Source organism: Passer domesticus, chromosome 20 (assembly GCF_036417665.1).
Source record: "Passer domesticus isolate bPasDom1 chromosome 20, bPasDom1.hap1, whole genome shotgun sequence".
In the NCBI taxonomy this organism is placed as follows: domain Eukaryota; kingdom Metazoa; phylum Chordata; class Aves; order Passeriformes; family Passeridae; genus Passer; species Passer domesticus.
Window position 1 is genome coordinate 9,982,442 of NC_087493.1, and position 21,491 is coordinate 10,003,932.

General features: G+C 41.2%; 1 protein-coding gene across 1 annotated transcript in view; it reads left to right on the forward strand.

Moving 5' to 3' along the window:
• TBCD (tubulin folding cofactor D) overlaps positions 1 to 21,491 on the forward strand; it is a 107,863-nt gene that overhangs the window by 59,659 nt on the left and 26,713 nt on the right. The window contains exons 18-26 of the mRNA XM_064395956.1: positions 2,581 to 2,666; positions 6,847 to 6,927; positions 7,639 to 7,712; positions 8,536 to 8,653; positions 9,501 to 9,561; positions 10,881 to 10,903; positions 18,296 to 18,327; positions 20,339 to 20,401; positions 20,802 to 20,878. Coding sequence (XP_064252026.1) covers positions 2,581 to 2,666; positions 6,847 to 6,927; positions 7,639 to 7,712; positions 8,536 to 8,653; positions 9,501 to 9,561; positions 10,881 to 10,903; positions 18,296 to 18,327; positions 20,339 to 20,401; positions 20,802 to 20,878 — 615 coding nt within the window. The remainder of the gene's footprint in view (positions 1 to 2,580; positions 2,667 to 6,846; positions 6,928 to 7,638; positions 7,713 to 8,535; positions 8,654 to 9,500; positions 9,562 to 10,880; positions 10,904 to 18,295; positions 18,328 to 20,338; positions 20,402 to 20,801; positions 20,879 to 21,491) is intronic.

Below are 21,491 nucleotides of genomic sequence, written 5' to 3' on the forward strand. Positions count from 1 at the left end.
GGAGGGATGGTTCAGACAGTGTATTCCTGTGAACAGAGCAGGGCATGTGAGCATGGTTAAAGCAATTTTGGTATCAATAAGCTGCTCTTTCAGGGATCTTTGTTAAAATGCTGTCACATGCCAGCATTCCTGAAAAATTTCTGTGCCAGAATTTTATTCCTTTAGAACTCTGGCTGTTAAACCATCTGTTCATGTATTTCTAGACAGAAGTAAGTTAATAGCAGAGAAAGGGTGCAGGAAGACTGGGAAGAATAGAGGAGGGATTTTTGGTGACCTGACCCAGCTGGGTCTGTGATAAACAGAAGCCAGGGTGGCTCTTCTGGGTCTGCAGTTCCTGCCCTGGAGAGGTTGGGCATCACACAGCAGCCCAGCCTGACTGCAGTGTGAGTGCTGAACAAAGTAAATAACACCTTAGCCTGACTTGGCTCCAGGGGAGAGAGGGCTCCTGGCTGCTGCACGTTTAGAAGTGCTTCCATCTAGCAAAAAATTCTGTGGTGGTGTTTTTTTTTTATTTCTGAATCAGAGGAGTGCAGTCCATGTTAGATTACAGCCAGAAAGGTTCCTTACAGACTTTGCTTTGACCCACAACTCAAATGTGTCATCACATGATGATGATTTCAGCCCTTCTGTTGGGACATCAGCAGTGAAACACTGAGTTTTCATGGCATGGAGGAACTGTCAGGCTCCTGCTGGTTCCTGCAGAAGGTCAGAAGTTTTACTTGCTGAACCATTCCTTGGTGCCCAGGAAAATGGTTATTTAATGAGCAGATCCACCTTCTGGAGTTCACAGTGTGTTGAAAGAGACAACCTCTCTCTGAATTGGAAGGAGCTGAAACATATTCTCCACCTGAGGTAATAAGGCTGATACTAAATAGGTGGAGAAAAAGGTTGGCCTCACTTGTTCCCTGGTTCTGCCTCCTTCAGCTTTGTAATTGCACATGTCCCAAATCAGAGCTTGCTGATGGCCACAGGAGAAGGCATTGCAAGAATGCCACTTACACTGTGTGTCAGTGGGAGCTTTGAAAAATCTGAAGAATTTTTCTGAGCATAAATCATGAGAAATGCAGATACTTCTAATAACACCAACTTCTATATTGGAGGAGTTTGAAGTGTTCTGGGGGAAGAGCAGCTGTTGGCTGTTCCTGTAAAGCCTGACTGGCTGTGACCTCTGTGTTCCTGAAATCAGGAATGATGCTGTCTCACCAACAGGCTTGGTGGCACCGTGCCCTTTGTGAGATGGCATCCAACTGGCACACGCAGCTGGGGAACAAACAGCAAGGTCCAGCTGGCAGCTAGAACTCAAATTGTTGGCTGAGATTTTCCTTGTGGAGTGTGAATCTTTCTGTCTTCCATTGTGTGGCCTGCTCTTTGGCCTTACCTCATCCTGAGGTGTTTCTCATGTACCTTTCTGCCCCTAATCAAGGTTTCATGAGGCTTTTGGACAGAGCATTCATTTTATCTTTGACTTACCAAGACTTGCAGGCTTGGATAAGCCATAAATACTCTCTCCTTGGTCCAGTCAGATTTCAGGCCTTGTTTTTTGGGAGCACTGGAATTCTGCTTCCCAGAGCAAGACCTTGGCAGCAGCTGGCAGCTCCCACTGCTTCCAGGATGAACTGCTTCAGTGATTCTCTCTGATGGAGAGATACTTCCCACTAGTTTTGCATGGCTGGATCCTAATGTGGAAGGGATGAGTGAGCTGTAAACAAAGCTGCATCACATCCCAAACCTGTACTTCCAGGGAGCCTCATTGTTTTAATACCCTCTGAGTGTCCCTTTTGGAGGTGAGTGGAGCCAGTGTCAGCTGGCTCGTTTCCATTTGTTTTTCATCGTGGCTCATGGGTGCTCTGCTGCCTCTGCTGATGCTCTGTTAAACCAGCCAGAGCCAATAAAATTCTGAATATCTGAATTGGATTTCTTGCATACAGAAATGGAGATTTCTAAGTGGAAATCTCATACTTCGAAAGATAATTTATCTTCTAGAAGCAGACTGCTTTGAGAAGTGATGGCAGAAGTGGGATCCCTCAGTAGGATTCAGTGTTTCAGGCTTTGCTGGGAACCAGTGTTCATTTTAAAAACAAACCAACCCCGTTTTTTAGTTTATTAATGAGTCATAAAATAGAAGTGTAAGTAGAAACTCCCATGCACTCTACACGTGATGCACCTCTTGGTGCTTAAATCTCTAATTTTATATTTCATTAAAGTCACCTTGTGTCTTCACATAAACTGGGAACATGTTTATGTTTATCTAAACCCTTCTAGAGGAATCATCTTTGGGTATATACATAGTCATGCATTAGCCAAATACATATTTTGGTATGGCTGGGAGGTGTGAAGGGAGCTGTTGCATAGGTTACTGCCTGCTGCCATTTGCTTGGGCTGTTTATCATTGACTCACAAGCACAGTGAGGTATTTTGCTGTTTATATATTCAATATCCTTTATGTCTCTAGTGCAAGTGATTTTACTATAAATTAAAATGTATTTTTTCAGTGCTTGGGAGAGTAGCAGAAGGTTTGTTTTCAATCATGTTGTCTATTTGGAATGTATTATACATTTTAAAACAATATTTTGTTTGTAGGGCACTTTCCCCCATGGCATTGACATTCTGACTGCAGCTGATTATTTTGCTGTTGGTAACAGAGCTAACTGTTACTTGACTATCAGGTAAGTTTCCAATTTTTAATTTTCCAAAATATGAGGGACCTCTTGTACCTAATGAAATTCTTATCTGATTGCCTCACCTTAGTGAACATTGTTTCATACGGATGGTTTTAAGTAAATCAAAATTGTTGTTTTATTTTTTTGATGACTGGTTATCATGTGTGAGGCAGAGGGAAAACAGGGCCATGATTTCCTTGGTGACGAGGAGGAAGCAGCCAGGAGTTGTCACAAAAGTGTCTAAGCTGCTCAAGGCTGGACAAGATGAAATTTGGAGAGTTGTAGTCAAAGGAGAGGCTGTTACGATGGCAGACAGACTCTGATATGGGGAAAAAATCAGGTTATACCCATTGTAAATGAACAGTTTGCCCAAGTTGTTGAATGTTACTATGATATTTTCTGAAAAATCCCTTCGCCAGGATTTTTTGTCCTGAGAAGCTGAGAAGCCTCAGAGGAAAAGAAAAACTATTATCTGATTTGCTTCTCGTGTTTTGCTGCTTTAAAATGTGGCAGGTGCATGTTTGATTGGTTCCATGTGAATTGTTCTTACTTAATAACCAGTCATGGTCCAGCTGTGTCGGACTCTGAGGAGTCACGACTTTTTGTTATTCATTCTTTTCCAACCTTCTGATGTATCCTTTTCTCTATACTTTAGTATAGTTTTAATATAGTATTTCTTTTAATATAATAAAATACCATAATTAATAAATCAACCTTCTAAGAATGTGGAGTCAGATTCATCTCTTCCCTCGTTCTGGGAGCCTCACAACCACAACAGTTGAATTGTGGTCTGTGCGTAGACCTTGAGCTCCAGTGCTTGTGCCAGCTCAGTGGAAAGCTGGCCACAGCGTGCAGTAATGTTTGAAAAACCCAACTGATCTCTGCAGTGCAGTCTGCAAAGAGCAGCTGGAAGTACCCAAACTGGGGTGGTGATAAACCTGGAACACAGAGTCAGCTCTGGAAACACAGAGGTGCTGACATCAGGGGAGTTGGGAGCCAAACTGGATGGCCAGAAGGAGCAGAATATTGCATTTCCTCACGAGGAAATGACGAAGAGCAGGGGCTGGTTGTGGCTTGAGCTGTCTCAGACAGAGTCTGTGTCCAGAGCCAGGGTGGGGAGAGCAGCCCAGCAGCATGAGGGTGAGTCAGCCCTGGTGGAGACAGGGCAGGACATTGCCCCGTGGGGCTGCTCAGGAGCCCAGCAGCTCCCAAAGGCTGGGGCAGATGATGTCCTTGGGGCCACCAAAACCTGCACACAGGTACATGGTGGGTCCTGCTCCACTGCCAGCCTTGTGGCTTCCACTTGTTGTAGTTGAGATGGAGACAATCCAAAGCAACACACTCAATTTTCAGAAGGTTTCAGACTGTTTTTGTTCTAGCATACATGTTTTTTATACATTCTTACAAAACTCATCAGTTTATTCATTGGTCAGGAAAGACAAAGTGCTCATTGGAATAGACAGTTGCAGGTTTCTTTTATTTATCCTTCTTTCTTTCTTGGTTTTTATGCCAATGAACTTGGTAGAAAATCCTTTCAGGGGTAAGCACGGATCCTCTGATCAAACTTCTCTCTGGCTCACATGAGTCACTGTAAAACCTCTTCCACATCCACTGAGAGATTTTTAATTCATACTGGAACCCTCTGTCTTCACCTAGACTGATTTTTCACTGATCTGTCCACCTCTGCATTGTCCTTTTAGTGCAGAATCACTTCAGTCTGCTCATCCCTTCACCTTTTACCCACTGGCAGCCCTCCTGGGGTCCCCACCCTCCTCCCACAGCCTTCCCCAGAGCTGCCTCCTACGGGGATGGGGCAATGCAGGAGCCTGTATTGCCCTGCTGCTCGAGATCCCTGGGGTGGCATCCACGGCACTTCTGCAGCTCTGGGCTTTTGTGCTAATACAGAATTGAAAACATTCAGAAGTGACAAAGCTGGTCTTACTTTCTCTCTTTTATAATTCTTCTATTTTCTCTCTGGCTTGGAGGCTGATTATGTTATTTTGATTTTTCAAGAGCTGAATTGGTAATTTAAATTTTTTTTCTTACTTTTTTCACTGTGATTTCCAGAGTCTTTGTAGGAGTGCCACTTACCTAAGTGAAAGTATTTTTACTGTTGATTTCTTTCTTTGAACTGTTCAGCAAGAGGAATAAATTTGTAAATCTTTTTATAAATAGCCTTATGCACTTAGAAGCTTGATTCTCTGAAGCCATCTTCAGTGCCATTAATCAAACTAGTTTTTTGTAAAATATTTGCCATTCACTATATTACTTCCAAAACACTACACTGCTCTTCAAGCAGCCTGTCATTATTCAGGTCAATACTTAAGTTACTTGGCAATTTCCTTATTTTTCCCTGAGTAACATTAAAGAAAAAGGCACCCAGGTATATATTTGGCTACTCAGAAAACATGTACCATGATAATGTTGAGCAATAAAAGCTCATTAAAAAAAAGTGTCAATTTCTGCAGCTGAATTTGGTTCATAAATGATGGTGATGTTCCAGTAAAGGGGCAGTATCATGTATATTTACAAATATTTGTGTGTGTGTATAAATAGTTGTTTAGAGCCTTTCAAATCTAAATATTTTAATGCAGGTTTTTCACACTGGGTGCCCCTTTTTGCTCATGGTATTTGGAGGATTCAGCTCAAATATCATAATACATTTCTGAGGTTGGAAGGTCAAGGAAACCTATCTTATATGAACTAGCAGTAAAGAGATGATGTGATTCCAGGAGTTCTGAGCTTGGTACAAGCAGAGTTGAGGAAAAAGCTGCTTAACCTGAGTGGGGTACAGAAATCCAACCAGCACCATCATCAGGAAATACAGACCTGTGTGCAAGGATTCTTGCATTAAATTCTCAGTAGGGCACAAAAGGTAGTTAAAGATAGTTATAAACTAAAACTAAAAGTGGGATTTAGCTACACCTGTGACCCAAGAGATTGATTTTAGCTGGGAAAGGAAGTGCAATTAAAATGGTTGGCAAGAGTGGTGGGTGCTAAAACTGGGACTCAGAAAAGCAACTACAAAGTAGAGATGGGAGCTCAAACATGGCAGGGGAAATGTGTCTGCATTGTGTGTTCCTGCAGAGGAGGGACAGGACCTAGAGATATCAATTATATATTTATTTCTATTTTATATGTTTATATTCTATTGTATTTATATATCTCTGCTGGCATCAACAACAGTTTGAACCAAGTGTCAAATCCTTCTCTAGGGCTCAGTGGAGGGTGCTTCTGTGTGCAGTGTTGGTTCAGGTAACTGAGGTGTGGCTGTGGATTTAAGGATTCCCTCTCTGATGAATTCCATAGATACCAGGATGGAACATGTGGCAGTATTTGGTTTTTCTATTTGTTTCCTTCTGACTGCACACAGGTATATCAGTGGAACACCATTATAGCTGCAAAGTTATTCACTCAAAAGATCTGAACAGGTGAAATTAAGGTAGTCCATGAGTCCCTTTGTGCCCTTCTGGCACAAATCCTGCTGATAGTTGGGCCTCCCAAGGTGATTTAACACTCATTAGATGTACTGAACAAACATTTCACTTCACTTGTGTTGACCTTGGCTTTCCATAGTTGATGCTTCTGCAGATTGGAAGTGTGGCTGTGAGTGAGGCAATGCAGGCTCCCAAATTAGTGCTGCTCTTCCTTCCATCTCACACCTGAGCTCTGCAGCTTTCGTCACAATTCACTCCCTGCACATGTTTGATTTTTAGGAAGGACAAATGGAAAACCCCTTTTCTGTTTTGGACCATTGTATTTATGAAGATGCAACACATTTCTGTAACTTATTTTTCCTCTGTCTTGCAGTTGTTATCAGTGATGTGTTTCTCCAATCTGAAATAATTATTCAGGTTAATATACACATCTGGATTTTCTGGAATGTAATAGTGGGATTGAATGTCAACCTTGTTGTATGTACAGCAGGTTTTAGAAACAATCTGAAAGTTTTATAGAAGTGGTTTTAAGTTTTTTTTCAATAATTCAGAGTATTTCCCATCCTGTCACTCAGCTGCATCCCATTTAGAAGAAGGCACATTTCAGTAATTTTTTGGTTGAATTAAAGCCAGAGGATTTAAACCTTTGGAACAGGCTGTGCTAAAATGCACACAGATATTGGTTCTGTACTCTTTGTCTCTGGACTATATTTGTAATCTATATCTGTTGTTTTTTTTTTCTTTTTCAGTGTGTATATTGCTGGCTTTCCTGAGTACACACAGCCAATGATTGATCATTTAGTTAACATGAAAATTAACCACTGGGATAGGTAAGTTCATCAAATTGAATTATTAATATCCAGGAATTGACTGTCCTGCATAGATTTTTCTGCTTTTGTGGATTATTTCTGTAAATTTTACTCACACCTGGCTTTGCACAGCATTTGACTGAAGGGAACTGGGCAAGTAGTAGGTGATATCATCTGTACCTCCCAAGCAAAATGTCACTTAAGCAGCTTTATGAATTTTGTCTTTTGGCCATGACCTCAATCTGTTAATAGATTAATAAATCCCATTTATATGGTGTATAGTGTATGTGAGGGGTAAACACTGTCACCATACAATTATCCTAATTAAAGCAGATTTCATGCATAGAGATGGTGCTTACTCACATTCAGTGTTCGTGGAGATTGAAATGTGTACATATCACACAAGTGAGATTCTATCAGTGCTGATCATAGTTTGCATCATGAGAAATAATCACAGTTTACTGCGCTGTCCCAGTGCTCAGAACAAGCCCTCAGGCCCCACTGGTGTTTTTCCCTGTCTCTTTGAGCTCTTTTCACTCCACTGAAAGCTGGCTGCAGGCTGGCTGCTCTTTGGTTTTGTTGGCTTTTTTACAGGGGGCAGCATAGGATGGACAGAGAGTACTGTAATTTTGAATATTTGTTTTGGCTGGGGGCAGAAGTCCCTTGCTCACATTATTTTTTTAACACATTGCTTCTACTGACTTGCTAACCCTCAGAAATGCTTTCTTACAGTGTTATTCGAGAACTTTCCACCAAAGCTCTGCATAACATCACTCCCCAGGCCCCTGAGTACATGGCAAATGTGGGTAGGTACCAGCTGAGCTCTGCCCAGCCAGGCTGAGCTTAGACAAGACAAATCTTCAAAAACCTAATAAACTTACATAATAAAAATTAAGATTTCCCCTGCCACTCAATACAGTGCAGTGACCCTGACGGCTTTACCCATTTTTAGGTTTTATGCAAAAATGATAAATTACTGCCAGGTTGGTTTTTATCTGGGGCCTTGGATAGCTGGCTGCACTGGACTCTGCTGGTTCTGAGGTGAATAAATGGTGCAGTTGTGTGGGAACAGCTCCAGCAGCCACCCCTCCAACTCCCAGCTCTTGCTTTGATGTTGTAAAGGGTGGGGGATCTGTTTTGTCTTGTCCAGCCTGACACCTGCAGAAGAATTCCTTTCTCACTCTGTGTGAAACCAGATGTTTCTCAGCATGAGCCCAGGGTCCTTTGCTGAGCCTGAGATCTGGAAAACCCTGGCAGATTTTCCACGTGGCTGAAGGCAGTGCCCAGCCCCTGAGGAGCTGCAGTGCAGGCCTTGCCTGGGCTCCTGTCCTGCTCCAGGAAGGTGCCACTTAACATGGAAATCAAATCCCACCCATTTCCCTGACTGCTCAGTGCCCAATAGCAATGTTATTTTATTTGCTCCAGCCAGGGAGGTGGTTGGGAGTATAAAATAGCTCAGTGTGGGTTTGTCACAATTTACTTCATTAAAACTTGTTTTTCACAAAGTGGCCAGGATACTTGAATGCTTTTTCAGTGTTCTTTCTAGGCAGGCAAAATTACATTTAGAGCTGTGGTCTGCCACTATGCTTTGTTTAAAAAATAATGAATTAATTATTTAATCTCTTTCAGTTTTGCCAAGACTTCTGCCTTTATCAGTGGGCTCAGATCTGCACACACGCCATGGGGCAATCCTTGCCTGTGCTGAGATCACCCATGCTCTGTGTAAACTGGCACAAGAGAATAATAGGTATTAATGCAAGATTATCTAGACTATAAATTTTCCTTTCATGTCTGCTCTATTAAAAGCTTCCTGAGTACAATTATGGAAATCTTCATCTCACTGAACTGGGTTTCCATTGAATTTTTTGTTTGTTTTTATGAGTGATGCTGAGCTTTCACGTTTTATTCAGTGATTTAAGACTTCAGTCTTAAATTCATAATTAATAGAGAGAGATCCTTTGTTGCCTTACTTGGAGAATTGATCAGTTAAATACAGATTAATTCCTTTTCCCTATAAATGTGCTGTCATCCTAGGTAGGGACAGTCTTTTGTGTTCAGGGTTGGAGAAAAACCTCCTTAGTGTTGGAGAAAAACCTCCTCAAGCAGCTCATTGAGTTAGACTCATTATGAATGCTGCTCCATGTGTATATAAAAGTATATCTGTGTATTTACACACACACTTGCCAGCAGTGTCCATCAAAAGAATTTGTGTTCAAGAAAAAAAGATCATTTTTAGTAGTAGGAAGTACTTGAATAGATGGAAAAATCGAGTGTTGAAGTCTAAAAATATAACTGAGCTGAGAAGGGTTTTCAGTGTATTGGCAATTATAATTGCCTGGTATATATGTATATATTGACTGTTATTAGGAAGTGACACTGATTTTTTTTATAAGGCTTTTGGAATAGTTTTCTGTATGATAAGGAAAGAATTTCTGTTGCTATGTTTGCTGAACTATTTAAAAATATATATTACATGTTTCTGTGGAGCATAATTTGAAAATCAAATGATTGTTTTTTTTGTTTGAAAGTACAATGATGTTATGGGAAAAAAATATTTGCAGCATGATGATTAAAAATGTTGTATACTTTTACAGATCTGTCACATACTATTTCACTGCAGAATCATTGGAGGGGCTCAAGCAAATTCACCAAGAGGTTTGTAGACAGCGTAAATCTATTTTTATCCTGGAATGCTGTGTGATTTTTAACAAATAATTGCAATTAAGGCAGCTGTGCCAAGAGTGAACCTTGTCCTGGTGGTTTGGACACCCCAGGCTCTGGGACAGCTCTTTGTCCTGGTCCCTGTGTCTCACACAGTGACACTGGGGGCTCTTCTGGCTCTTGCTGAACCCCCAGCTCTGATGCTGGAAATTATATTTCTGAAATGTCTCAGGGTTTTTTTTTGTTCCTTGTCCCTCTGTCTTTGCTCCCCCTTTGTCCTTCTGACTGGCCATGGGGTAGCTGTGCTCAGGGGACATTTGGTGAGCCCATTCCTTGTCCCTGCATCCATAATTTCCTGTTTATCAAAAAGTCATATTCTGCATTTCAGTTGGTGCATTGTCTGTATCTCTGCCTATGCTAAATGAAGCTTTGTCCTGCTCAGAGCACTTCCAAATTCTCTGGGGAGAGAATTTTCCTTAATTTTTCCCTTTCATTTTCAGTCATCCCATGGTGTTGGGGTTTTCATCCCAGCATGGAACAGACAGCACTCCAGCATTCAGGCTGCTGCTGGTCCTGCAGGGTCTGTAGGACCTTTAGTGCCAGCTCTGATGGGCTGGCAGACTTCACCCTTCACCCACCAAAATCCACAGGTGCCTCTTTAGTTCTGGGCACAGCTCAGAGCTGCTGCCACAGGTTGAAAAAGCACCTTTGTTCTCCTTTAACTTCCTCTTGCTGAAGTGCCTGAAAGCTTGGTCAGCACATCTCTGCACTCACAGTGGCCTTAAGTTGTGGTGGTGCAGTTGCATGAACTCTCCATTTTAAATAATCTGGGGTTTTTTTGTCTTTTACTACATAGAAATGTGATAATCTCTGATTTTTTACAGTGGCTTGCTGTAGCATTAAGAATTGAGTAAGATTTTTCAGTCACATTTAGTTTTTTCTGTTCAATCTGTAGTTTCCAAAGTTATTTTCAGTGATCAAACAATGCAGTCTATCATCATTCTGTAAAGGCCAGTGGTGGAAAGCAAATCTATTTTAAAAAGCCAAACTGGTTTCCAGGGTATTTGCAGGAGCAGCTTAAGTTTGGAATTCAGGAAAATAGTGCTTTATGTGTTGGGTTTTTTTTTTGAAAACAAAGTTCAAATGGATATAGAGAAGTTGTTTTAAAGAGGTTTTCTCTTTGAATTTTATTTTTTTAATTAACTTAAGTTTTGCACAACTTACAGTATATGGCATTGCATGTGAGGGGAAAAATTAAAACATTTGGATCAAACAAATTCAATTAAAATATATGTTACTTTTTTTCCCTCCAGCTTTGCAGTCGTCAGTTGTACAGGTAAGCAAAAGATGCAAACCCATCATTTTTCATCTTGGAAAATGTCAGTTAAAGGGACTGAAACCAGGATCTGGGAAGGAGGAGGTGTTTTGTACAATTAGTGACCTTTTCCTTTTCCTTTTCCTTTTCCTTTTCCTTTTCCTTTTCCTTTTCCTTTTCCTTTTCCTTTTCCTTTTCCTTTTCCTTTTCCTTTTCCTTTTCCTTTTCCTTTTCCTTTTCCTTTTCCTTTTCCTTTTCCTTTTCCCTTCCTTCTGTTTTCCCCCTTGTTTTTTCTCCCTTTTTTCCCCCTTCCCTTCCTGTCAGCTTCCCTCTGAGTTCCAGAATTCCTTTCTCCATCCTGTGTGACAGGCAGGACAGGAACATTGCAAAAGGTTCAGGGCAATTTTTCAGCTCTTGCGACAAAGAAAATGTAAATGAGTTTTCACTAAGTTGTTTTTCATTTCCTATTTGTTGAAGCTTCCAGGAAATTAAGGGATATTGCTTAAGGAACTGTTAAGTAAATGTGAATTAAAACTGGTGTGTGACTTCAGAGTTTGATTCTCAATGTAAGGAAATGAAATCATAATGACTTGTATTCCCTAATAACTGTATATGCAAGTGAGGGTTTTTCCTCCTTTCGCTGACAGTTTTTTGGTCATTTTTAGTTCACTTCTTCACACGTGCCTTCCCTGAAAAGAGTAAACCTGAACTAGTTCTTTATGTAATTATTAATTACAGGTTGAGAAAAAATTGTGCAAGTTTTTTTTAATCATGAAGCTTTCTGAAAAAATGATAGAATTTACTTCTTGGGGGATCATTTCGAGAAATGTGGCACTTGCAGCCCTGAGTGAGCTTGGGCTGCTGGATAGGCTTAGTGCTGATACTGTATATTCATGTCTTTGTGGGTGGCTCTCTTGGCTTCCATAAATTCTTTAATGTCAGGGTGGAGCTTGGGTGTAATTTGTTTTTGTCATAATGTGCACTTCTTGCTCTTAATGGTATTTATAAGATGCCTACAGAAATGTTTTTGTTCTAGATAAGAGTTCTAATTCAACTCCAAGCAGGATTGATTCATTGCTGTTTGCTCTCATACTTAGCTGAGACAGAGATGTCTGCCCTAATCCATATTGTAAAATATCAGTGTGCATAAAATATTTTAAAATGGAACAAGAAAAATAAACTAGGTTATAAAAACAAACCAACAATTTGAGTGTTGCTGGGCAAGCATTTAGTGAAACAAGCCAAACTTGTTTCATGATGAGTAATTATTGCACATAATATTCCAAAGATTTCCATTTGAGAAATTGCTACCGGGAATTTTCAGTGTTAAAAACATCTTGGAGGAATGTTGAAAACCTGATTTTTTTATTTGTATTTCAGGATTTTAAACTGTATTAACAAAGAGCATCTGGCCACATGTCTCAGCTGTTTATTAGATGCTTTGCTTTCACTTCTGGCCACTAAACTGCCTTGTCAGGGACTGCAGGGATTTTAATGCTTTGATCAAGCAATTCTAGGGAATATTTTTGCCCTCTGAGAAAGGGAAAAGGAAGTAAAATGTAGAAATGCTGGATTTTGGGGTTTTTAAAATATTTTTTACAAAGTTTCAGTTTATAAATTTTAAGCTGGAAAATGGGTCATGAGTTTCTTGGTTGTCTGATTGTGTTCAATCCATAAGGACCTCAAGTCAGACAAGAGAAAACCAAATGCTGTAATGGAAACATTCATAGAGCTGCTCTACCATCTTTGTTTAGCAGTTCTTGCACCATCTTTAACCTGATTTTGAAAGATGGCCATGGATTATCTTTTACACAATCCTGGTTTGAGTTCTGCAGCTAGTCTCAGTGTTGAATATACTCAAAGCATTCAAATTCATTTATTCTTATTATAGAAAATCCCGTCTTCTACCATATTACCAGATTTATTTTTTTTTAAAATACAAGTATTTTTCTGTCCTCCTGCAGAAGTCCTCTCTGGGTTTACCATAGTACAAGGGAGCCTGCAAGTCCAGGCACATCAGATGTACTTCCTGCCATTAGCCTTGATCCTGACACATCTGATGCACTGGTTTGTCTGGAGGAGCTGGTTGCTTGCAGCATTTGCGTGTGCACTTCCAGCTGTGGGTAGTGCAGGAGTTTCTGGGTTTCTGTGTGGGGGTTACACCAAGGCATATGCAAACCATGCCCTGTAGAGCTTCTGCCTCCTGTGCCTGTTTAGGGCTGTGCAGGTTGTGAAGTTACAAAAATTGTGCTGCCTTTTATTTGTTTTAAATGGTATTTTTATGTATAAAAACCTAAGATGAAAACTTGTGGCATCTGTTGCCTTCAGCTGTGTTACCTGGGTTAGGAAATCACTGCTGGTTTAAGCACAGCCTGATTTCCATTCTGCTTCCACTGCACCAGCTTGATTAGTAGCTGGTTTTTTTTTTGGTTTTTTTTTGTAGCAGATCTATTTCTGTTGTGCATCTCAGACCTTGGACTCATTCTCAACACTCCTTCTCTCAAGTAACAAGTGATAGGAAAGAGGAAATGGCCTTAAGCTGCATCAGGGAAGGTTTAATTTGATGTTGGAAAAAATACTTCACTCAAAAGATTTATGCAACCCTTGCACAGACTCCCCAGGGCAGTGGTGCAGTCACCATGCCTGGTTTGTACCATCTAGAAAACTTAGCTTTAAAGACATGTTGAAAAGGTTTAAAAGGTTTTAACACATTTAAAAGATGTGTTAAAAGGGTTAGGTTGGTCTTGGCAGTGGTTGGATTCAATGATTTTATAAAGGTCTTTTCCAGCCTAAATAATTCTGTGATTCAATATGAAAAGTCTTTAAGAAATTCCTATTTTAATAGGAATTTTGTTAAGATTGTCTGAAACTGCCTCATATGGTCTGAGGTTCTGGAGTGACTATTCAGGTGGACAAATTTCAGCTGAACAACTGTCCAGTATTATTGGCTATAGTGATGAAGGGGTGGGACTATTTTCAGGTAAGAACAATTTATTGCCCAGATAAACATCAGTCGCAGAGGCTGTGAGATTTTAGAGTAAGCATTTGGCCATAGCTCAAGAGTAGTCACAAATTCTTTGTTACAAGGCAATATAGAACTTTCTAAACCAATAGACAGTTGCCACAGAATTTATTTTGCTTTTCTAACCTATCCCCTTTACTTACTTTTGCTGCACCATGGATACTTTTATCCAATGGGCTTCTAACTCACAGGCACACGTATGCTTCTGTTATAACTTCTAAACTCTTGGCTTATTCCATACAGCCACACCCCTGCATTATAAACCCTTCACCATCTTATCAGTGCAGCTTCTCACTTACTTAAGGCATATTTTTACTTACAACTATGGAAATAGAAGTTTATTATTTTTCTGCTTATTTTCTGTGTATTGTATTTTTACATCAATCCAAATTTTACAGAACCCTTCAGTGTCAGTAGGAGTTTGTGTTTCCCATTCCCACAGTTCAGAATATTTTTCAGCTTCCTTGTGGCCAGTCCTGACTCTGATACCAGAGGCCTGAATGCCCAGGAGATCAGGAGTGGATCTGGCAGTGCAGGGCTGCCTGCAGGTGGTTGCAGAGCACTTTGTGTCTCAGCAGATGCTGTGTCCAACCCTGCTGGATGCGTGGGGATGTTCGTCAGCGCCTCCCACGCCGCGCAGCGCGCTGCCGCGACGTGCTGCACGGCCAGCCCTGCTCTGAGCTCATCCCACAGCCTCTGGACAGGCTGCCTGGCTGTGGAGCACGTCAGCTGTGGCAGCCCAGCAGATTTAGGAGCTTGGAGTGGCAGGCAGTGTCAGTGGAAGCGGCACCTCGTGAGTTTCGGCGTTTGCAGCAGTGAGGGAGCCTGCAGGTGTTGACAGGTGCTGGGCAAAAGAGAAACTCAGCTCGTTTCAAAGACCTTTAAGGTTGTAACTGATCTTGATGGTTTCAGGGCAAATGTGTTTCTTGGCATGCATCTGCCTAAAAGAGGTTTTTTTTTTTAGGCATATGAGCTTAATCAGCAAAGAATTCCAGCTTTGCAACAAAGCTCATCTTAACAGTTCCTCCAGGTTCAGAGGGTTTTCTGAATCCAGGGCCTGGGTGGCTCTGTGAGATCCTGCTGCACTGTCCTCTGAAGAGTTACAAGGTGAAATCCTTCTGCTGCAGACTGAGCAGAAGGAAAGCTTTTATTTCCATAGGCCCAGGATTTCACCTGTAGCATTCAGATGTTAGAGTACAACATGGGATATGAATTTACAGTAGCCTAAAACTTGGTGTTTCTCATGTTAGTGTGGTTTATTCTGTGCACACTGAAGAATTGGCCATGAAAGCTTTGTTAGCCTGTTCAGCTGTGCTCAGGGGTTTCCCTTTCCCCCAGGTGTACCCCTACCTCCAAAACCCAGGGAATGTGCAACCTGGACCTTTAAAGATACCTCAGTTCTGTTTGGGACAAAGAGTTCCCACAGAAAATGCTTGGTTGCTGTTCATGTTCTCAGCTTTCCCAAAATCCAGTATTTACAACCGAATCTCTTCAGCTATTCCAGTACTTCTAACTTCAGATTTGAATATCTGGGAAAACATAGATGCTTTTCAATTCTAAACAGCTTCAGTTACTGTTATTTTTATTATCTTAAACAGGAATTCTGGCTTTTGCACAAGAAGTAGCAGGCTTAAAATAATTAAAGAAAAATAAATCCACAAAAGTACTTTGAACTTCTTTATGCCCTGAGAACAGCACTGTCACTGGTTCTGATTCAAGCTAATGTAATTATAAAATAGGTTCTGTCATTCTTAGGTCAGTAATGTTAATTCATCAGTTCTGCAAGGGATTATATATTTTATTTTCCACACATACATTGTGACTCATCCCAGGATGTTTCTAGGAGAGAAGCATTGCTGTGGAGCTGCACACAGGAAGGAATGCTCAGGAGCTTGTGGAGCCTGGGCACTGCATCAGTCAATTTGCAAATTGAATTAATAATTAAAGCTTGAAACAGGTACATCTAATAATGTGATGCAACTTGTGGATGTGTCTTTGGAATAAAAAACAAGGAATACTGACTGTGCAGCAAAATTCAGAATCTCTGAATTAGGTAGATCCGTATCTTTTTAATTTAGTGAAATACTGTAGAGTGAGATAAAGTTAATAGAAAGATGTGCATCATGTTTGACAAACCAAGCACTAGCTGAGGAACGATCTTGGATTATGATAGAATTCTTGGTTCTTAGAAGTGAAATATGCACCAGCTGTGGAAAGGGAGAACAAAATTACCTTTATTGGTGGACATAGAGAGTGTCTGGGCAAGAACCACCCTGGGAAGCTTTGCAGGGGAGCACACTCAGGTCGTGGTGCCACCAAGAGGGACTGGACTGGAGCTTGTGCCACGTGGAGAAGTGGCTATGCAAATCCCTGTCACCTTTCTGCATTCTTGCATGGGGACAGCAATCCTCAGAGAGGCTCTGAACTGAACTGGGGTTGGTGAAATGCCAGAGGAAGGGATAGCACTCAAATTATTACCATCAGCACAGCTTGGAGTGGCCTGACTTCCTTCTTGGCAGTGCAAGGAAATGGAGAGGAGCAGCCTTTGTGAGTCAGGTCTTGCTTTGTAGTTGGAACAGAGCAGTCCATATCTGAATCCCTGCATCAGCAGACTCTGCACACCAAACACGTTTGCAAAGTGATTATTTTCTACTCATTTGCAGTGAGGTAAGGAATGGGTGAAGGCAAAATAAAGGGGAGAAGTGTGGAAGAGGAAGCAAGGCTTGCCACATCAGTCACCTGCTTTTGCTGCTGTCTCGACTCCTTGCATTACTTTTTTTGTTTCCTAATTTAAATTTTTTAGAAGCTGGAGAGCAGACAGCATGGCAGGAAGGTGGGGTAGACAATACCCAGACCTTATCAGCATGAGGATGTAGAATCTGTGCTTGCTTCCTACAATGATAAACTGAGCTGGGGAATATTAAATTAAGCATAATCTATATTGATTGTGGAAAGCAAAAGTTTCTCAATTAAAGGAAGTGCTGACCTATGGCAAATGAGACTATTGTGGAGTTGGCATCTCTGTGTTACATGAAATTGTTGAGCAGTCAGAAACCCAGAGCATGTTACAGAAGGGACCTCCTCGTGTGGAATGGAAAAACCTGTTTAAAATGTTCGGGCTTTTGAAGCTCATACAAAGGATGTACTGGAGAACAAAGTTGTAAGAGCTGTTAGGATTGCTAAGCTGGCCTTCTGAGCACAGCTACTAATTTTATTGTGGGGAGAGAGGAGGAGAGGAGGGAAGAAAATGTTTAAAATAAACAAAAAACAACAAGCAAACAAACAAGTCTTTGTTGTTGCTGCCCTTGCTGGGAGTTTCTGCCAGAGCATGGACATGCAAACAGGTGATTAAGGGTTTGGCACACCTCAGGGAGGAAATATTCCAGCAGAAGTGAAGGCAGACAGCAAGGAGTCAAGGGAGGAAATATCCAAAGGAAGGGGAGGTCAAAGGTTCACAAAATGGAGCAGTGAAGCCACAGAGGTGACACTGAGTGAAACACCTGAGGCATTGCCTTGGGGCTGGGTATCCAGACAAGCAGCAGACACTGCTCAGTGGGGTCAGGACAAGTCTCTGCCCACAGCCAGGAGAAGCCAGAGAGTGCAAACAGGCCCTGCCATTTCCAGGATGCTTTTCCCTCTCCCCACGTTCTGCCCAGTTCAGATTTTCTCCTCCCAGTGCTGTTACTGGCCAGGCTCCTGTTCAGACAGAGGAGCTGGGCTGAGCTCTGAGCTGGAGAAACCATCCTTGAGGAGCACAGCTTTACCTCAGAAGGGCCTGAAGTTCTTGAGCCATTTGTGTCTCTCCCTTTTCTGATGTGATTCTTGTGGTGATAAACACAAAATCACCTGGGAGGGAGCTTGAGCAGGAAAGGAGAAGGGTGGTAAATCTCACCAGGAGAGGAAACCAGTTAACATCAGTGAAAATGGGAACTGGGAAGGGAAGTTTCTACTTAGTTTTACAGAGATGATGATTTTATTTAAAAATTGCACGTAGTTCCTTTTAATTTGTGGAAATCAGAAGCTGGTGGAGACTGTATGACTGGAAAGTCTTTGGCCAGTCTCATGGGTTTGGAATGTTCCTGAAGCAAGTGAAAAGAAAACAACATGAACTTGTCAGTCTTCTTATTATTCACATTAAAGATTAGGAAGTCTGGGAGTATATTTTTGCAAGAAGAAAGCTTAATATTCAGGAGAGGTTTGTATTAATCACGCTGAAGTCAAGAAAAGTTGATTTATAAGGAAGCAGAGTTGATCAAACACAAAACTGTGGATATTTTGTACTCTGCTTTCATTCTGAGATGGTTTTGAGGTGCTTTTTGCCTCACTGTGGGCAGTGCACACTCAGGTTGCCTGTGGTGGGTTGTTGTCTGAAGGCTGTTTCTGCTTTGCAGGGGTTTAGGTGGAGAGCTGATGAGACCAGCTGGTAAGTACCACAGCTGGGCTGGGACAGCACCAGAGGGGCCCTGAGCAATCTGCCTCTTGATGTGTTTCCAGTTCATTTTGCATGTGTCGTGTTGAATGTATAAGTAAAGTCTGCACAGTAATTAAGAAAAGATGAACTTTGGAGGCCAATCAGCAGAAGGGTGTAGCAGGACATGGCGTGTCAATACACTTGGAATAACCAATGCACTTGGAATAACTCTGTGTAAGAGCAGATGGGTCTGGGCTCTGTGTCACACTTCTGCTGTTGCACACAGTGAAGTTTTTTCAGGGTTGAACTGTCTTCCTTCAGTGATTTACTCAGACTCCTCTCCAGAAGAGATACAATCTGAACTTTCAGACAGAAGCCATGGTGGAAATAATGATTGTATCACAACACGTGTGTGCACAGAAGTGAAGCACAGAGACCATATAAACAACAGTCTGTGGGGAGTGTGGCACCACAGAAAAGATGGATTTGGAAGATTGTTACAAGCTGTAAAAAGGAAGGGTGTTGCAGGAAGAGGTAGGCTGGGTGGATGAGGAAATGATGCCAATTTGGTTTCCTGCTTGTGAGCTGAATGAGGAAAGTGCTGCAGAGCAGATTCCAGCTTGGAAGATCTGAAACCATCCAGACCTCGTGGGTGAAAGAGCTTCAGCTCTGAGGTGGAAGAAAAGGGGGATTTGAGTGAGATTACAGCTGTGTGACACGAAAAATACAAGCTGAAGGAATAGTTTTTTTGTGATATGTTTTAGCTGTTAAGCAGCTGAACATTTCATGGTTTTGGAGAAATACAAATGGCAGTATTTTGGCATGATACAACTGTGTAGGTGGAATGAGAGAAGAATTGAAAATGTTCCACAAATTGCCTGCATGTCTAATGAAGATGATGGTCTCAACCACAACAGAGCACAAAGAAGTGCAGAGAGCTAAGGAGGAACCCCAGGAGACTTGGGTTTAGTCACATTGCACTTAACCTTGTCTCTGAATAAATATTAGCGCAGAGAGGCTGACACACAGCACTGAGAGGATTTTGTGTGACATTGCCATAGTGAGGAGTGAGTTCAAGAGTAGATTTGGAGCCCAGTAAGTTGATTATAAATGGAGATGATGAGCTGTGTACAGAGCCCAGAGGAAGAGTCAAAAATCAGGTTGTGGGAGGAGAGGAAAACAAAACAATGGCATTGCTTTATACAGCACCTTCTTCTGTCCTTTCCCTCCTCTCCACCAGCTCTAAAGCAGCCAGGCAGTGACATGGAGCTGTACCAATCTCGTTTATTTATACTGAGGTGAAAGATATTGGTATTTCCCAAGTGCTGAGTTTTCATTTGAGCAATACAGTCAATCTGTTAGACAGAAAATTTGCAGTGTTTACTGTGTTAATCTCCATTCCCCAAAAAAGCCTCAAAACATCTTAAAAAATACAGTTCTCCAAGTGGGTTTGTAAGCATTAGAACTCTCTTAAGTTCATAAATTAAAAATAATAAGGGCTTTATTGTGAAAAGGATGTGCTCATGTATTCCAATATCAAAGGAAATAAATTGCATCCAGTTTCATAGCTCCCAGCTGTGTGCAGTGAACAAATGCCACTCCTTGGAGGTTCAAAAACGATGTGAATAAGAAGCAGGAAAACCTGTCATGTCTATTTGAATAGTTTTTAGTGGCTGTAGTATTATCCTTGTCTCAGTTTACTGCTACACTGCCATTTCCAGGCTGTACACAAAGAAAAGTGGCTGATATGTATGTGCACACCTTGTTTGTTCCCCCAAACAAGGGATTTGCAGGAATCAGGGGACTGGTTCATGTCAGAGGACAGTTACTGCATTGTAGTGATTTTTGTACAAATGTAATTTCCTTCCAGTTTTTAATTTCCCTATTTTGAATATCTGTCTGTAAATATTCTTCAATTTGAAATTAGTGCTAATGTAACTTCCTGTGGTTGTCTCTTCAAAATTGTCACAATTTCTCTTTTCTGGGGGATATTTATCTTCTTATCAAACTTATTTTCTTACAGTTTGCACTTTAATTGAGAAGTTGTCACTATCAAAAATGCCATTTAGAGGAGATCCAATAATTGGTACGTCCTATTTTAAATAACCTTCCATGACTGTGATAACTATTCATTAAACTAAAGTATTAAGAAATTATGCCTTTCAAAGAAGCAAAATTAATGGGGTTGGGTGGTCTAACACATTAAAAAATACCAAAAAGAGACAAATACTGCAGCAGATGCTGATGCAATTTGAACAATAAATAAAATGTGCAGTTCTTAGCATCCCCAGGCATGGGCTGGTCACTGTGGACATGGTAATCCAGTCTGGAGCACCTCTGCTGGGAGTCACAGCCTTGTTTAGTTTGGAAAACCAAGGACAGAGGTTGATCCGTGTCATTTCTGGTCTATGGAAAAATGAAATGGAGAATACTGAGGTTCAGAAAGTAAGAAAAGTTAAAGCTGTTCATGTTCCTTGCTGTTCCAGGTGGCTGGCAGTGGTTGATAAATGACAGCCTAAGACATCTCACTCTTGTTTCCAGTGCTGCACGACAGCATATAAAGGTACAATCATTTCTCCTCCTTCACGTGGTCACGTTAAATACAAAATTAGAAATACTTTTGCTTTCCTTTGGTGGATTATCCATGGGATCTTATTGGTTCTTAAATGCATGTTTCTTAGATGTGTGAGAAGGGGTATTTTACAAAGTGTACTTTGAATTCCTCAGGATTGCAGTGGACCTTTCTGATGAATACTTGAGCAGTTATCCCAAAGGTTGTTCCTGTCTGTACGTCTGGAGAGGCTGATGGTGCTGGAAGCTGCTCCCTGGTGGCTCTGTGGTTACATTTAGAGGGTGTTTTGCTTCTGTTTTGGTGTACTTGTAATATATGTGGGTTCAGAGAACTCTTGTGAGAGTTAAAAATGCTCTGGATGATGTCCACAGGTACTCTGGGAGCTTTGCTGTGAGTTACCAGAGTTATTCAGGACAAGGAGCTTAAATTTTCCATTAAACTCTGCTGCAAATCCTTTTTCTGTGCTCTCAGACTGCTCTGGTTCTGAATATTAAACCCATTGATGGATATGTCTCATGCTGTTTTATTTACACCATCTTGACACCTCCAGTTATTCACCTTAATTTTCCCAAGAAATCCCATGGCAGTTTGATCTCTGCTGAAC